At 32.6% G+C, this 15,887-nt stretch overlaps 1 protein-coding gene across 1 annotated transcript in view; it reads left to right on the forward strand.

Moving 5' to 3' along the window:
- Positions 1-15,645, forward strand: part of LOC143234031 (uncharacterized) — a 38,069-nt gene extending 22,424 nt beyond the window's left edge. The window contains exons 7-8 of the mRNA XM_076471044.1: positions 5,980-6,050; positions 13,836-15,645. Coding sequence (XP_076327159.1) covers positions 5,980-6,050; positions 13,836-13,983 — 219 coding nt within the window. The 3' untranslated portion in view covers positions 13,984-15,645. The remainder of the gene's footprint in view (positions 1-5,979; positions 6,051-13,835) is intronic.
- Positions 15,646-15,887: the final 242 nt, after the last annotated feature.

A 15,887-nucleotide genomic window follows, 5' to 3' on the forward strand; every position in this document is an offset into this window, starting at 1 on the left:
AGCAAACTCTACCCCTATCATATTTTCAGACTTTTAATAACTTATTTTTTGTAGTAGATAAACAATTGTATACATGATTTAACCTTCAAATTATTTTAATATAATATTTCTTTTCTCTCACTGCCCCTCCCAAGAGTCCCAGTTATAAAAAGCAAGCAAACATATTGTATAATTTAAATTATAATTGTCAAACATCTGTACTTTCTACGGTGTCTTACAGTGTCACCCTTTCCACAATATCTCGATTAAAATCTTAAACTGAGCTGTGTTACACGGAGAGCGATCAGTCATGTTGTTAGGAGAAATTGATTGATAATATCATCCAATATGCTTTAAGATGTTAACAGAAAGATCGTGGATTAAGCAGCTGTGTCAAGCAGGTATGGTCAGATTTTTGCCTTTCAAGTGGGTAAAGTGACTAGAATTATCAAGTAGTACTTTGAGGTCTCGCCTTAATAATTTTTTGATGTTTTCTCATTCCCGGATCAACGCACTCTTCGCCGGTCTGCTTGGCCCGCCCCCTGTTGGGATGAAAACATGTTTGCTAAAGACCATCATTAAGATGGAATCACAATTTACATCTCTAGTAAATAAGATTATGGCATCTTGGAGTTTTTCTTATAAACATTTTTCACAAATGAAATATTTAAAACCTAACTTTAGAAAATGTAACTGCTAATAACGTAATATTTTGATGTCAGAGTTCAAAGATAAAGAGTTATGCTTTCTTTGTAAGAAAAATATCAAATAAAGTGGCCCTGCATGGTAAGGTGGTTAAGGCACGTGGCTTCTAATCTGATGGTCGTGGATTCGAATCCCCATCATATCCAGCATGCTTCCCCCTTCAGCCGTATGGGCGTTATAACGTTATAGTCAATCCCATTATTCATTAGTAAAAGAGTTGCCCAAGAGTTGGCGGTGGGTGGTTATAACAAGCTGCCGTCCCTCTTGTATTACACTGCTAACTTAGGGACGACTAGCGCAGATAGCCCTCGTGTAGCTTTGCGCGAAATTTTAAAAACAAATCAAATGAGGTTTCATGTCTTAACGATAAAGAGGTGATTTTTGAAATACATATTTTTCAAACTTTTGTAAGTGCTCAAATTGTTATTCTACGTTTAATGTGTTCAATGATAATTAAGATATCGATTCTTTAAAAATAATTTAGTCTATAAGAAATAAAATTAACATAATATAAAATAACACTTTTACTTAGAAATGTCTGAAATCATAACTCTTGTAATTTGTTAGAGTGAAATAATATGTAATTTATTGCAAGTTTATTTTTAGACTAAATCTTCCACTTATTAAACAGAAGATCAACTAATTACAATTTTCACTCTTATCGCGAAAAAATTTCATTTGATGGCTTCAGTTTTCAGAAATTATAATTAATATTAAAATGATTTGTGTTTATACATAGTTACATTTTAAAAGTATTATACGTAAGCCTTAATACACTGATTAGAACTAACAATTTTTTGTCAGTTTCACAATTAAAGGTAAAGTATTAGCGAATAAAATATGACAAACATTTAAATAATGTGGGATAGTATTGGTGATACTATTGATAAGGTAAAGATATTATTGTTGTTTGTTACATTTCGCGCAAAGCTATCCGAAAAATTTCAAAGACATTATTATAAAACACCCATGGTTCCGGGTTGCGAAGTGCGATTTTTATTATTATTATTATACATATACTATATATATATTGTGATAATGGGCCGCTCACCACTAAACCTCGCTCAGCTCACGAGGTAACGAATATATTTCATTCAGTTATAAACACACTGTATATGCCACTTTTTAAACAAAATTATTTTCATGATAAGATACAGCGTTTCGGATATTTAGCTCAAACGTAAAGTATTTAAGTGAGCTACCTTGAATTTCGTGATAAATTCGTATCATGGCATTGGTTTAGTGTGCATGTTCATTATGTTAAATCAAGTCAATCCAGATGAGGATATGAAACTGTCGTCGTGTGTCTATGACGTTAATGATTAAGAATGAATTTCAACAGGGATTATTACCCAATCAATTTTATTCTTGGACTGGTTCCATTTGAGTGTGGCCTGAGGTAAAACAGTGCTCATTATTTGGTAGTTTACAACCGAAGCGCTGTCAAAGTGATGACAATATTCATATTTATGGACGCCCTCCAACAACTTTTATAGCAAAGACTATTTATATTCAGTCCACAGTAGGCCGATTTGGTTTGTGGTATGTTTTGAATTTCGCGCAAAGCTACATGAGGGCTATCTGCGCTAGCCGTCCCTAATTTAGCAGTGTAAGACTAGAGGGAAGACAGCTAGTCATCACCATCCACCGACAACTCTTAGGCTACTCTTTTCCCAACGAATAGTGGGATTAACCGAAAATTATAACGCCCCCACGGCTGAAAGGGCAAGCATGTTTAGTGTGATGGAGATTTGAACCCTCGGCACTTAGATTACGAGTTGAGTGCCTTAATCACCTGGCCATGCCGAGTCTCAGAGTGGGCACGATAGAATTTTTTTTTGATATGTGGATGTTATGTATAATAATAAAAGAGTTTAGAAGTATTCTGTGGCAAAATAACGCATATAATCTGTAAATCTATAACATTTCTGAGTTCAGATATGTCTCTTTGTTTCCTACATTTTGGACTAAACCGAGAACTAATAGAATTGGAGTAATCAAATTTTAGTAAACCATAATATATCGTATTTATTTTTCTTTGTTTACCTGTTTTTAATAAGCTTTAGAAAACACAGATTTATTGAGTTTCACTTTTTGTCCTGGAAGGCTGAGAACATGCCACACTCTATGTTTCTCTGAAAACTTATCTTGCATGGCACGTTCTAAGAACACTCGGAAGTTGAAGTTGTCTTATAATAAGAGTTATGAAACATTTCATCAATACATGCTATGTTCGGTTTTACTTTAGTTATCGAAAAAATAGATATGTGTATATATATATATATATCTTTTAGAGGAAATTAATACTGATAAAGTTTGTACGTGTGTTTCCTTATAACAAAGCCACATTGGGTTATTTGCTGAGTTCACCGAGGGGAATCGAGCCCCTGATTTTAGGCTTGTAAATCTGAAGACTTACAGCTGTACCAGCGGAGGACTGATAAAGTTAAGTTCGATTCCCTTTGGTGGACACAGCAGATAGCCCGATGTGGCTTTGCTATAAGAAAACACACACACGCACTTTTTTACTTTAGAAAACAGTCACCTTCCCACAACTGTCTGCAGGCAATGAAGGGTGATACAGATGTGGGACGTTGTGAGTTTGAAAACCCACATTTCACTTTCCTCATTTTTATTTCTATATATATTACTACTCCTTTAATTTATTTCTTATGTTATACTGGCGAATGGAGGTTAAGACTGATAGACGGTGTATCCCAACTGCAATGTGGATCCTAGTTCCGCAGTTACCTCCAAAACTTAGAGTGCATTTTAAATACCACTTTATAGCTTGTGTCCTGGGATCTTTTTAATTAGTGTACTGCATTTTGTTTATTATTTTTTAATTTAGTTTTGTTTCGGTTTGTTTTTTATGTTATAAGAAACATATATATATATGTGTGTAACTTAAAATTAGGAATTTTTATACCGGTAGATATTATAAATATTTCGTTTCTTTGTTCAGTTACTATTAAACACTGTTTTCTTAAACCTCGTGGATATATATGGTGTTTAATATGGTCAGAAGTTTCTTAAACCTCGTGGATATATATGGTGTTTAATATGGTCAGAAGTTTCTTAAACCTCGTGGATATAATGGTGTTTAATATGGTCAGAAGTTTATTTGAATTGATAATGCAAATGGAAAAATCATTGATTAAAAGCAAAGAAATCTTTCAGCTATTCCCTCTGTACGATCTATGTTAGTCATTCTGTAAATAGGTTTAACATAGATTAAAACTACGTTGTAAAAAGTGTACTTTTTACCTTACTCTACATTAGAGGTGGACAGCAACAGAATCTTTAAAAATGTTTTCTACGTCGGTGTAAGTTTGGGATAAATTTACAATTATATTTTCTATGTGAGTTCTTATACAAACTTATTTCTGTCTCCTTTGCTGTTAAGTATTAATGATAATAAGTGGATTTTTGAAATTCATATCTTTCAAGCTTATTAAATGCGCCACCCACTAGTACAGCGATATGTCTCCGAATTTACAAACTATTATCAAGGGTTCGATTCCTTTCGGGGGAGTCATCAGTGAGTCCGATGTGGCTTTGCTATAAGAAACCAAACACACAATTATTAAATGCACATGTTGCTATTTAATATAATCATCTTTTAACCCATATTAGTACTTTAATATTAATGGCATAGATTTGATATAGAATATAATATCAAATAATGCTTCTAGATCACAGTGTTTACACTTTTGGTATAAGAAAATGAAATATGAAACTACAACCTACAGCGTGCACCTGATATCTGTGCAAAACAGTATAGTTCTCAGTGGACTTTTATCTGTCGAAGCAAGTTACTTCTTCTTCATTGCTGGAGTTTTAACATTGGTGATTTTGAAAATAATGTGAAAATTAAATTTAGCAAAAGCATATATGAATAAGAGACTTTCTGCTTAAGATGCTTATGACATAATTTATCTTTCGTAAAACACTGTTGTCTTAGCTGCTTAGCTTGAGAAAGATGTATTTTATAAACTAAGAAAAAAAGGACTGTTGGCTTAAGTTATTCTTAGTATCGGTAAAAACACTAGATTAATTTTATAAAATTTGTGAGAGAGAGTGATGTACAGTTTACAATTTCTTTCATTTTCCGGGAAAACTCTTTGATGACTATCTTGTCCTATCATATATGAAGGAAAAGTTGTGGGTGGGACTTATTCGTTACGGTTCTCTAAGTTAAAATCATATTTCCTTCGTCAATGTTTTTACGTCTTACATTCTGGTTTCCTCCTATTTCTATTCGTTTGAATAATCTTCAAATCGACATCCCCGTCGCGCCAAATATGCTCACCCTCCAAGTCGTGGGGGCGTTATAATGTTACGGTCAATCCCACTATTCTATATGCAAAAACGGCTCGTTTGGGTTGAGAAAATATTTTACATAGAAGAGCGAACAACATCTTCCCAGATATGGTTTACTTTGGAAATACATGTCATCGGTGAAGATTTATTCACGACGTCGCCCAAACTACAACGAAAGTAGCTTATAATGACCGCATTTTCCATTATACTTTGAACAAATTTTGTTCAAAATATCACATGCTCTCGGCTTTTATCCTAACAGTTTCATTCAATAAGTTTTTGTCAGACTAATATTTGTTCTGAGTAAAAGCTTTTAATGACAATATTATTATAGCGATCAAAGAAATCTTGTTCCTCCTCTCTGAAAACTTCATTTCAAAGATCAATTTGATTTCTACACATTTGTAGTCAGTGTAATAAAACTTCTAGGTTTAAGAAGTCGGTATAACTTCACCAGTTCTTTCAAGTACCATGGTACATCTCGTTTTAATTATTACGCTACTAAAATAATCAAAACATTAATATTCATGACATAAATTATTCATATGGTTGATTTTTAAGATAAAACATATATATTCAAGTCTCTACGTACTTTATGAATTATAAATGGATTTTTTTCTCATTACTAGTCAAATTACCTTATTCTTATTATCACTGGGTAATTAATTAACTTAACCCCTAATAATAAGTTAAATTATTAAACATGGTCTTTAAATGTATTAGACTTAGCTATGATAGGTTCCAATTATTTTTACTTGTCCTAGCATAATGTTAAGAATGGTAAACCTATGTCCTTTAGAACTAGTTAGGTTGGATCACTTCATATCTCACTAGGAGAATGAGTAATTTATTCCCACAAAGGATAATTCCTCATAGGTAAAACATTAAAACGTTTATCTGGTACTCTACCTACTTTTCCAGATTTAGTCAAATTCAGTGAAGTTATCGAAGCTATAATTTTTCTTGTTTAAGGAAATTGATGTTGGTCTCTGCGTTGGAGGATGTAGACACTTAGAGGAAGATCTATTCCACTGTGTGCTCAGGTGAGTTGTTTTGTTTTTTTAAATCAAAGCTATATAATGGGAAGCTGCACTCTGTCCTTCGCGGAGAACTGAACCATATGATTTCGAGTTTTAAGTCCATAAGCTTATCGCTAGCCTGCTGGACGATTTCGGATATTGATTGGATCTTCAACCTGAGTTCAGAAACAATGTTTACTGAATATCAGGTACTAACTTTAAAATTGAGAAGATACACATTTAAAAAGTGTAATTGTTTTCCGCTTTAAAACAAACAAGTATATTAGACATTTACTTCAAACTTGAGAAGATACACGTTTAAAAGTATAGTTGTTTTCAGCCTCAAAACAACAAGTATATTAGATATTTACTTCAAACTTAAGAAGGTACAGGTTAATTTAAAAAGTGTGATTGTTTTCAGCCTTAAAACAACATGTATATTAGCATCTTTGTTACTTATTAGCAATAACCTGTATCTTTATAAGTAGTTCTTAAATGACATTTTTAAGTTTGAAAAAAATATCATTTTATATTCATTTTGAACTAGATTACATTTACATACACATGTGAAGTGTTTGTAACAATTACAGTTTTTTCTTGAAAGCTATCATTAAACTTACTGGCTTGAAATAGCTTAAATGTTTAATATTATTATTGATATTTTGTTAATATGATTTTTTCTTCTACTAGTAGAAATAATTATTTTAACCGTTTTTTATGCCTTTCCATATCTTTTTATTCCCATATCTTCTAACAGATATTTAAATTATCAAAACATATTAATGGCGTAAAAGATCATCATTTATTTTGACTTTTTAATACAAAAGTACTTTTACCTCAGAGGCCTATAAACATTGCAACACCCAATTAATGGAAATATAACGTGTTTACTATGCAGTAAATACGATCCATTTAGAACACACCAAAAGTGCTCGTATTTGAGTTACAGGGCTGGGCTGGGTGTGACTAGTAGTAAGGGTGTCGAGTCAGGGATGGAAAAATTAGGGATTTCAGACGAGATGTTTTTTGAAGAAAATCACTTTCAGCTGTGGGCGTGTTATAAAAGTGGCATCTGAACCTATTATTTGTTTTAAAGAAATGTACAAAATCCTTATGGCGGCGGGTACTGTTGGCTTATTTCCGTCCCTCTTGCCAGTAGCGTGTTACTCAATAAAATAACCAAAGCCTTCTTTAGAGCTATTCTGCTGATTATATTTTTAGAAGGATGTGTTTGTTTGAAACAAAGCTACATTGGACTATCTACTGTGTCCACCGAAGAGACACAAACCCCGAATTTCAGTGAATAATTACAGCTGTCTCACCAGGGGGCTGCAGAGTAATCATTTAAATGTTATGCAAAGACGAGATGTTTTTAAAAAGTAAAAATTATGCTAATATGAATGGGTAGTTACTTTACCATCAGTTGAGGGGAACAAATGTGCTTCATAAAAATTAAATTTTATGCTAACATGAATTACTTTACCATCAACTAAGGGGGGGGTATGTATTTGTTTTTCTTATAGCAAAGCCACATTGGGCTATCTTTTGTGTCTACCGAGGAGAATAGAACCCTCTATTTTAATGTTGTAAATCCATAGATTTACCGCCGTTCCAGACGGGGACAGCTGAGGGGAACAAGTATGATTTATAAACATCAAAATAATGTTAACATGAATGGATAATTACTATACCAACTGATGAGGGGAACAAATGTGTTTTATAAAAGCCAAAATTATGTTAACATTTATGGATAATTATTTTGGTATCAGCTGAGGGGAACAAACGAGTTTTTGTAAGTCAAAATCATTTTAACATGAATGGGTAATTATTTTACCATCAGCTGAGGGGAACAAATGAGTTTTATAAAAGTCAAAATCATGTTAACATTAATTACTTCCTATTATTCTTGTCTATATTCAATACGATATCTTGGTTTAATGACACTTAAAACTTGTTTTAATTTATTTGGAAAGTTATAAATAAACATAGTTACCTTTATAACCAAAAAATTGCACTAACTTTAGTTTAAAAAAAAGAACTTTATAATTCAAGTAAATATTTACAATAAAATATTTCTGTCAATACGTCGTTTTTAGCAATAAAAACTGATCTTATTTTCTTATAGTTTAAGTTCATGGTTCTAAGAACGTGTCTAAGGCACTCGACTCATAATTTGAAGTTCACAGGTTCGAATCCCAGCCACACCAAATATGCTCGTCCTTTTACCCGTGAAGGCGTTATAAAATTACGATCAATCCCACTATTCGTTGGTAAAAGAATAACCCAAGAGTTGGCTGTGGTTAGTGATTACTAACTGCTTTCTGTCTAGTCTTACACAGCTAAATTAGGAACGGCTAGCGCAGATAGCCATTATATAGCTTTGCGCGAAATTTAAACCAATCTAAGAACGTATTTATCTTTTAATTTATTTTGTGTGTTGACTTTTTATTCTATCACCTATGAAACAAAGTAAACTATTAAATGGAACAATTTCACACGAGATAAAATATTAATCAAAATTAAAAAGTACTTTACACAAGATAACTAATAAAATCCGGTACTCATTTGTGTATGTTGTTCAGAAGAGTGTATAAGACAAGCTTAATAACTTGTTCAAAGTAATATAGATGTATTGACTCTGAAATTAGATAGTATTTAGGTACTGGCATTAATTAACAGGACCTAACAGTTTACTCTGTTTAAAGTTGAAGCTTTACGAGTTTTAGAACAAAAATAGCAAACTTTTTACTTGCATACCTTTTTTGTAGGTTTTCAATTGTGTTTTCGAATCCATATATCAGTTATACCGAATAATGTAAAATATGCATGAGTGAACATAAAATATACATTAATTTAACATAAGTTATTGCTACTTACTTTAACCTAAATGTAGTTTTCAAGAAAAAACATGTTTTATGTCTCGTGCAACATTGTCATTTTAACCTCAGGGGGTCTCATGCAATTATTCAGCCATTTTGCAAGCGACGTCTTACGTGTGGGCCCTGGAACATGCTTGCCTGCCAAGGTTTTCTGTAGGTCTGGATCACTCTGTTATCAATATTAATGCTCTTTTGCCATCTGGGGTGGGTGCTGTTTATACCATAGAGCTATGTAAATGAGGTTCACCTTAAGCCCTTTACATACCTTAATCTATGTCATGACTTTACCTGTTGTACCAAAACTACTGACGGCAGATTACATAGAATGTTTCAAGGTTGTGGATATTTTTGTTGCTGATTCAATCAACCTTGTGTTTTGTACTTACACGAGAGATCCAAATTAGGTGACAATATGAAACATTTGTTTACCCCGTGAGCAGTTGTTTTCCTGTATATGAATTAGCAGTTTGTGACACTTCAGTTCCCTAAATAGTCGTCCATTTGCCATAAATACAAATAATGTTACTTTCTTCAGATGTTTTATTTATCAGAATATGTGATCAGAATTTATAAAAAAAATACTTCATCAAGACTGTTCTTTGCGTATAAGTAGATGTAAAATGTTACTCCAATTTTATCTAACACAGTAAGGCATACCGAAACAAAAACACCCCATACATCACCTGAATTTGAAAAGTAGGAACATTTTATTGCACTTTTGAGATTTTTGTTCATTAAAGTCATATAGGACTTTTTAAACGGATTACAAAATTCTATTTTCTGTATTTTGTTTTCCTATTTAGTTGTTTCATGAGTAGTTTAATCTGTTTGGCACTTTTAACTGAAAAAAAAAACTAGCTTAAAAATACGTTCCGGTGGTGTAAAAAGAGTAAAGAAGTTTCGGAGTTTCACAGAAGATCTAAAATAAAAACTAATCATATTATCTAGAATTACACAATCTTATTTTCGGTAGATTCACTTAGAGAAATCTAGGTAAAAGTACAATAATAATTTCGTTTGGAAATTACATTTTGTAGTCTGGAATCACAGAATAGAAAACCTTATTCGTTTTATCTAGACATAAAACAGAGATAAATTGTACTAAGATATTAATATGTTTAAAGTATGGCCGAGCTTGACTATACAAAAACCATGTTTTCGCTCTTACGCAACGATAGAATCACTTAATAAAAGCCATTAAGAGGCTTCCAGCGCAGTTTCCTGCAACGGTACCTGCGATTGCATAACAGAAAAAAAAAGGTTTGTAAAACACTGCTATTAACACTAAATACGGCTGTGAAAATTGTGGTGTGAAATTACAAATGGATGACGATAAGAAGCAAACAGTTCTCGTCGCAGAACCATGTTAACAACTTACAAATATATCACTGCTCAAAAAATAAATTTTATTTAAATATTATTGCAGGGTATATTTAACACAAATATCAAGTTTGTAATTTAGCCATGTTTAGTGATAACTGGACGATATAATCACTAAACAATGGGAATACATTCTTGCAAATAGTGATCGACAGAGAACTTAAATGAATACCATATTTTATGTCTTGCAAGACAGGACATCGTGGAAGACGCACCTTAATTTTGGAAAGACAATTCTAAGAAAAAAGTATTTTGACTCAGCAACCAACGCCTTGATGTAGCCTTGACATTTTTTAACCTACTGAATAAATACAATAACATCATATTCTTCACAGTATATCGACAATATCAATAAAATAGAATGTTTTATACTATTGAGAATACTTGTAATTGGTAAATAATGAGATTACGATCGGTATGAGAGATCGTTTTAAGTAGTCAAAATCGAATAAAACATTTTGAGTTGTACAGTTCATAAGCGCATGAGCAAAACTGTGCCCTCTCCTTCGAAAGAGTCTAACTAGTGCTTTGAGGGCATTTGAGATTATCAAAATTGGACAGGTTTATTAGCATAAATTCATTCCTCGATAAAAACTGACTTTCGTTTCAGCTCTGATACTTTTGGTGTGCCTCAGTCTCTTCTTATCAGTTGTATTTAAATCTGTTCTATGACAATACAGAAACAAGATTAATATAAATATGATTTCAAATTTATTATTGCTTATCGAACAAGAAATTCATGAAATAAGTTTCAATGGTGTAAGTTAGAAAAAATAAATAATGAAAATAAGTGTAGTTTGGTTTGTTTGAATTTGTCTCAAACCTACACGGGGTCTATCTACGATAGACGTCCCTAATTTATCAGTGTAAGACTACAGGGAAGGCAGCTACTCATCACCACTCACCGCCAATTCTTTGGCTACTCCTTTACTAGCGAATAGTAGGATTGACCATTACATCATCACTCCCATGACTGAAAGAAGGAGCATGGTTGATGCAACGGGGATTCGAACCCACGACTGTCAGATTACAAGTCGATTGCCTTAACCACCTGGCCATGTCGGGCCAAAGTAAGTGCGTCTAACATTTAGCTTTGATTGTTTGTTTGCTATTAAGCACAAAACTACATAATCTGTTATTATCTGTTCTCTGTCCGTCGTAGGTACCAAAACTCAAATTCTAGCGTTATAAGTTCTGATACTTGCTGCTGAATCAGTTGGATCAGCGTTTAACTCAAGTGTGACATGTCAGACTTTTTACGGATTAATTGTTAAAAATACTGATGGTTTATGGGCTCATTTGTACATAATTTCTATAATTAGAACAATACATATTTAAATCTAAAATATTCTCGAATTATTACCCATTTAATAGGGTTTGTTTTCGAAATAAAACGGATAAGAAGAGGAGGAAATCCGATCAGTCTAGTTTTCAAGCGTCCAATTATTTTCTGGAACATATCAGTACGATAAGATAGAATTCATGGCTGAACTTCAGGTGTTCTTGTGGAAAGGAAAGGAATTATACGGTTTTATAGAAAATATCCAGGATTTGACGTCCAAATTTGGCTTGGCCTTTAACATTTTACAACAGTTTGCTGTGGAACAAATCTTGTTGGACACAGGAGAAAAAATAGCCAAAACATAGCAATAAGTTTTTCTATAGTGCTATTATAAAACAAGACCCGGTATGGCCAGTTGGTAAAGGTACTCGACTCGTTTTCCGAGGGTCGCGGGTTTGAATTCCCGTCGCACCAACCATGCTCCTTCTTTCAGTCGTGGGAGCGTTATAACGTGATGATCAATCTCACTATTCATTAGTAATAGAGTAACCCAAGAGTTAGCGGTGAGTGGTGATGACAAGCCGCCTTCCCTTTAGTCTTACACTGCTAAATTAGGGAACCGCTAGCGCAGATTGGCTTCGCGTAACTTTGCGCGAAATTTAAACCAACCAAACAAACTTCTACAAAACGTACGAAGATAGGGCATTCATGAAACATTTATATCTGCGAAATTCATAAAACAAACAAACAATACAACGATTGACGTTATGCCACTAACTCCAACAATATTTTTCTCCAGACAGTAGTTTAAGAAATTTTTCACTTTAAACAAGACTATCAAAGTTTGTCCAACCTGACCGTATGATGTAACAACATTTGTGATAGAACTAAGTCTTTCTTTTTCTTCGCGAGCACTAAAAATGTAACTAAAAATGTTTAATTTCAGTGTGTACATTTCAATAGTTTTAAAGCAGTCTCAAATGAACGTCACGGGCCATTCTCTTTTTATTTTTTAGAAGAGGGAAAGTAAAACATTAAATGTTACTTTTTACTAATAAAAAATTATTGTAATCAAGCTAAATTTAAAATATCAATTGAACCTAATTACATGGATAGTTTTTAATTGTCAATTTATTGTTAAATTGGAACTTTAGAAATGTAGACGCTTTCAAAATTAGTTTTGAATATCTTTTGCGGTATTCTCTTTAAAAATAACTGCTAAAATAACCTCATTTAAGTAAATTATATTAAATGTTGGCTTGTTAGTTATTAACTACGAAACTACGTAGTAGGCTATCAGTGCTCTGCTACCTGTGGGCATTGAAACCTGATTTGTAGCATTATAAACTCGCAGTTCTTCCTTTGAACCACAGATGGACAAATAAGTATTACTTGAGGTTCATCAATGCGATATGTTAGATGTTTCATTTCACCAATTTGTTTAGCAGTAGTTGAATTCGTTAGTAATTTTATATTTCCATTTCGCTTTTACCACTGAATAATGAATTTTAAAATTATTTTTTCTAGTCAAAAATGCAAAATGTTGAGTGTCGCGTCTCATTTAGAAACTGTTTTTAATACCGAATTTTTTGCACCAATTTTATGTGGTATTCATCATATACTCGAAGAAGCATTACCAATTTTATCGTCTAGTTGCTCTTGTAAACTTTAGCACATAAATAGTTGACATTGACGACGAACATTTTACGTGTGTATACCAAAATGATATTTCTGTACCAGTTTCTGCGGTTCAACTATTTGCTCTTTCTCTAGTTTATAATCTACCTACACAAACTGCAGTCCAGGACCTGGCATAACCAGGTAGTTAGGGCACTCGACTTGCATTCTGAGGGTCACTGGTTCTTATTTCCATCACAGCACACATGTTCGCTCTTTCAGCCGTGGGGTCGTTATAAAGTGACAGTCAGTTCCACTTTTCGTTGGTAAAAGAGTAGTTTAAGAGTTGGCAGTTGGTGTTAATGACTAACTGCTTTCTCTCTAGTCTCACACTACTTAATTAGGGACGGCTAGCGCTGTCATCTCTCGTGTAGCTTTGCGAGACAGAAAAGTGTTAGCATAAACTAAAAAAAAAATTAAACTGTCACATTCTGAAACATTAATGTAAAAAAAAAAATCATCTTTAGAAATTAAGACTTGTGTTGCTAACTTTGCTTTCTTTATCTATAAGCAATGGTGCCCAAGTTATCTTGGTAAAGAGATGGTCAGTGTGTGTAACTGACGTGAACAATATTGTATTTTTCCCATTAGGGATGAAAAGAACCCTGATAAGTGTCTCATGTCCCTTCGAAAAGAAAAACTACTCTGCAAACCTGTTCGATTCAACAGTCACGTCTTTACAACACGGAATGGTGCAGCGAAATCAGTGCTTTCCATAGAAGACTGTGCCTGTCAGTGAAATAGGGGAATCTCCTGAATGTTATGAAAGAGAGCGTCTTGTGATCGGTAAACACTTATGTGAGTAACAGCTGAATTGATGCTAGAAGGCGTCGATTATTTTTGAACCAATCGTAATGTAATAGCTTGCTTTCTGACGAGATATTGTCCTTAGATATCTGATGCGGGTTTGTTTGTTTATTATTAAGGCATAAATAAACGCTTTCTTATGTAACAGTATACCTTTAAACAATTATGAGACTTGGAGTAATATGCGTGTTTTCTGTCTTTTACTTTGCGAGAATTTCACAAAATTCAAAGAATTTTTACGTTAGTTTGCAAAAGTAAAAGAAAAATTCGATACGAAGAAGGAATGATGAATTTTTATACATATGGTTTCGTTAGCTTTTCTTCTTTCTGTCAAAAATCTAAAACAGTATTTAAAAGCTTATGAGTAATTATGTGTATCTTAAAATATAACAAATTATTTTTCCTTACTTGTACAACATTTATTTTTACGATAATATCATACGATCAACTACTCTAGGCTGTTATTGCACCTTATTTTAACTTTTCCAGGTTTATTTTTCAACATTTTATTTCACTCTAAATGTTGTTGCAAATTTTGTTTATTTGTAAGTTGTTGCGTACACGTAAACATTTTTAGGTTCGAATTACTCCATATGTTGATTTCCTCTGTAATTCTTTACATAACGCAGTGTTAAAATCTGTACATATTAATTCTATTTTATTTCTCTAAAGACGTGATTTGAAAATCGTTTATTTCACGAGGATGTTTCTTTTATTTCTGGATATAAAACTTTTTACCACCATATAATATTAACATAAATTTACAATAAATAATATTTTGAAATATTAGATTTTGTGAAAGAAATCCTCATACATTCTTGATGAATAGTTGAATATTAAAGTTACATTCTAAGAACGTCTTCTGGATAAGAAGGAAAAGTTTATCGCAATTCTAGCTAGCAAAATTCGACATTTCTAGAATGTTTAATATAATAATTGTCGCGTCAGAAGTTCTAATTCAAAGATTATATTCGCCTGATATAAAAGCACGATATTAAAATAATAATAGTTTATTGTTTAGTAATGATTAATAATCCAAACAAATCTGTGTAAATATACGTTCTCACTTAAGGTTACTGCTACAGTAAAAGTTATTTGAAACTCTGAGTTGTAAAATTCATACATTTTATACTATTATCAAACTAAGGGTCATTTATTGATAGAAGTATTGTGAAATAATATAAAAAACGTTTGAAGTAATTCAGTTTTAGACGGAAGTGTTGAAATTTATTGTAACTCTTTCCTATTTGATGCAACATAGCCCTAAAAAAAGTTTGATGTTTTAGACGGAAGTGTCGAAATTTATTGTAACTCTTTCCTATTTGATGCAACATAGCCCTAAAAAAAAGTTTGATGTTTTAGACAGAAGTGTTGAAATTTATTGTAACTCTTTTCTATTTGATGCAACATAGCCCTAAAAAAAAGTTTGATGTTTTAGACAGAAGTGTTGAAATTTATTGTAACTCTTTCCTATTTGATGCAACGTAGCCCTAAAAAAGTTGATGTTCATGCAGAGGGTTGCCTTACTAAGCACGTTATTTTTTACAGCTGTAATGTTATCTATAAAAGTTAATAAACTTTTAATTGTTGTTTACATCTTCATTATTTAGTGTTCATTTTTATCAATAAAACACACGCACACACAAAAGCTATAATGTTTAAATATGGAATTACTACTAAAACGACTGACCCAAGTAAAGCATCCCTAGTCAGCTTGAGAAGTGAAACCTTTCCTAGCATAAGAACAACTGAATAAATCACCAACAGAAATCAATATAAATACACTAAGAACTCTCTATCTGGATATCTTATTGTTTCGTATATTCTTCATACTTG

The sequence above is a fragment of the Tachypleus tridentatus genome, chromosome 12 (genome assembly GCF_004210375.1).
Source record: "Tachypleus tridentatus isolate NWPU-2018 chromosome 12, ASM421037v1, whole genome shotgun sequence".
In the NCBI taxonomy this organism is placed as follows: Eukaryota; Metazoa; Arthropoda; class Merostomata; order Xiphosura; family Limulidae; genus Tachypleus; species Tachypleus tridentatus.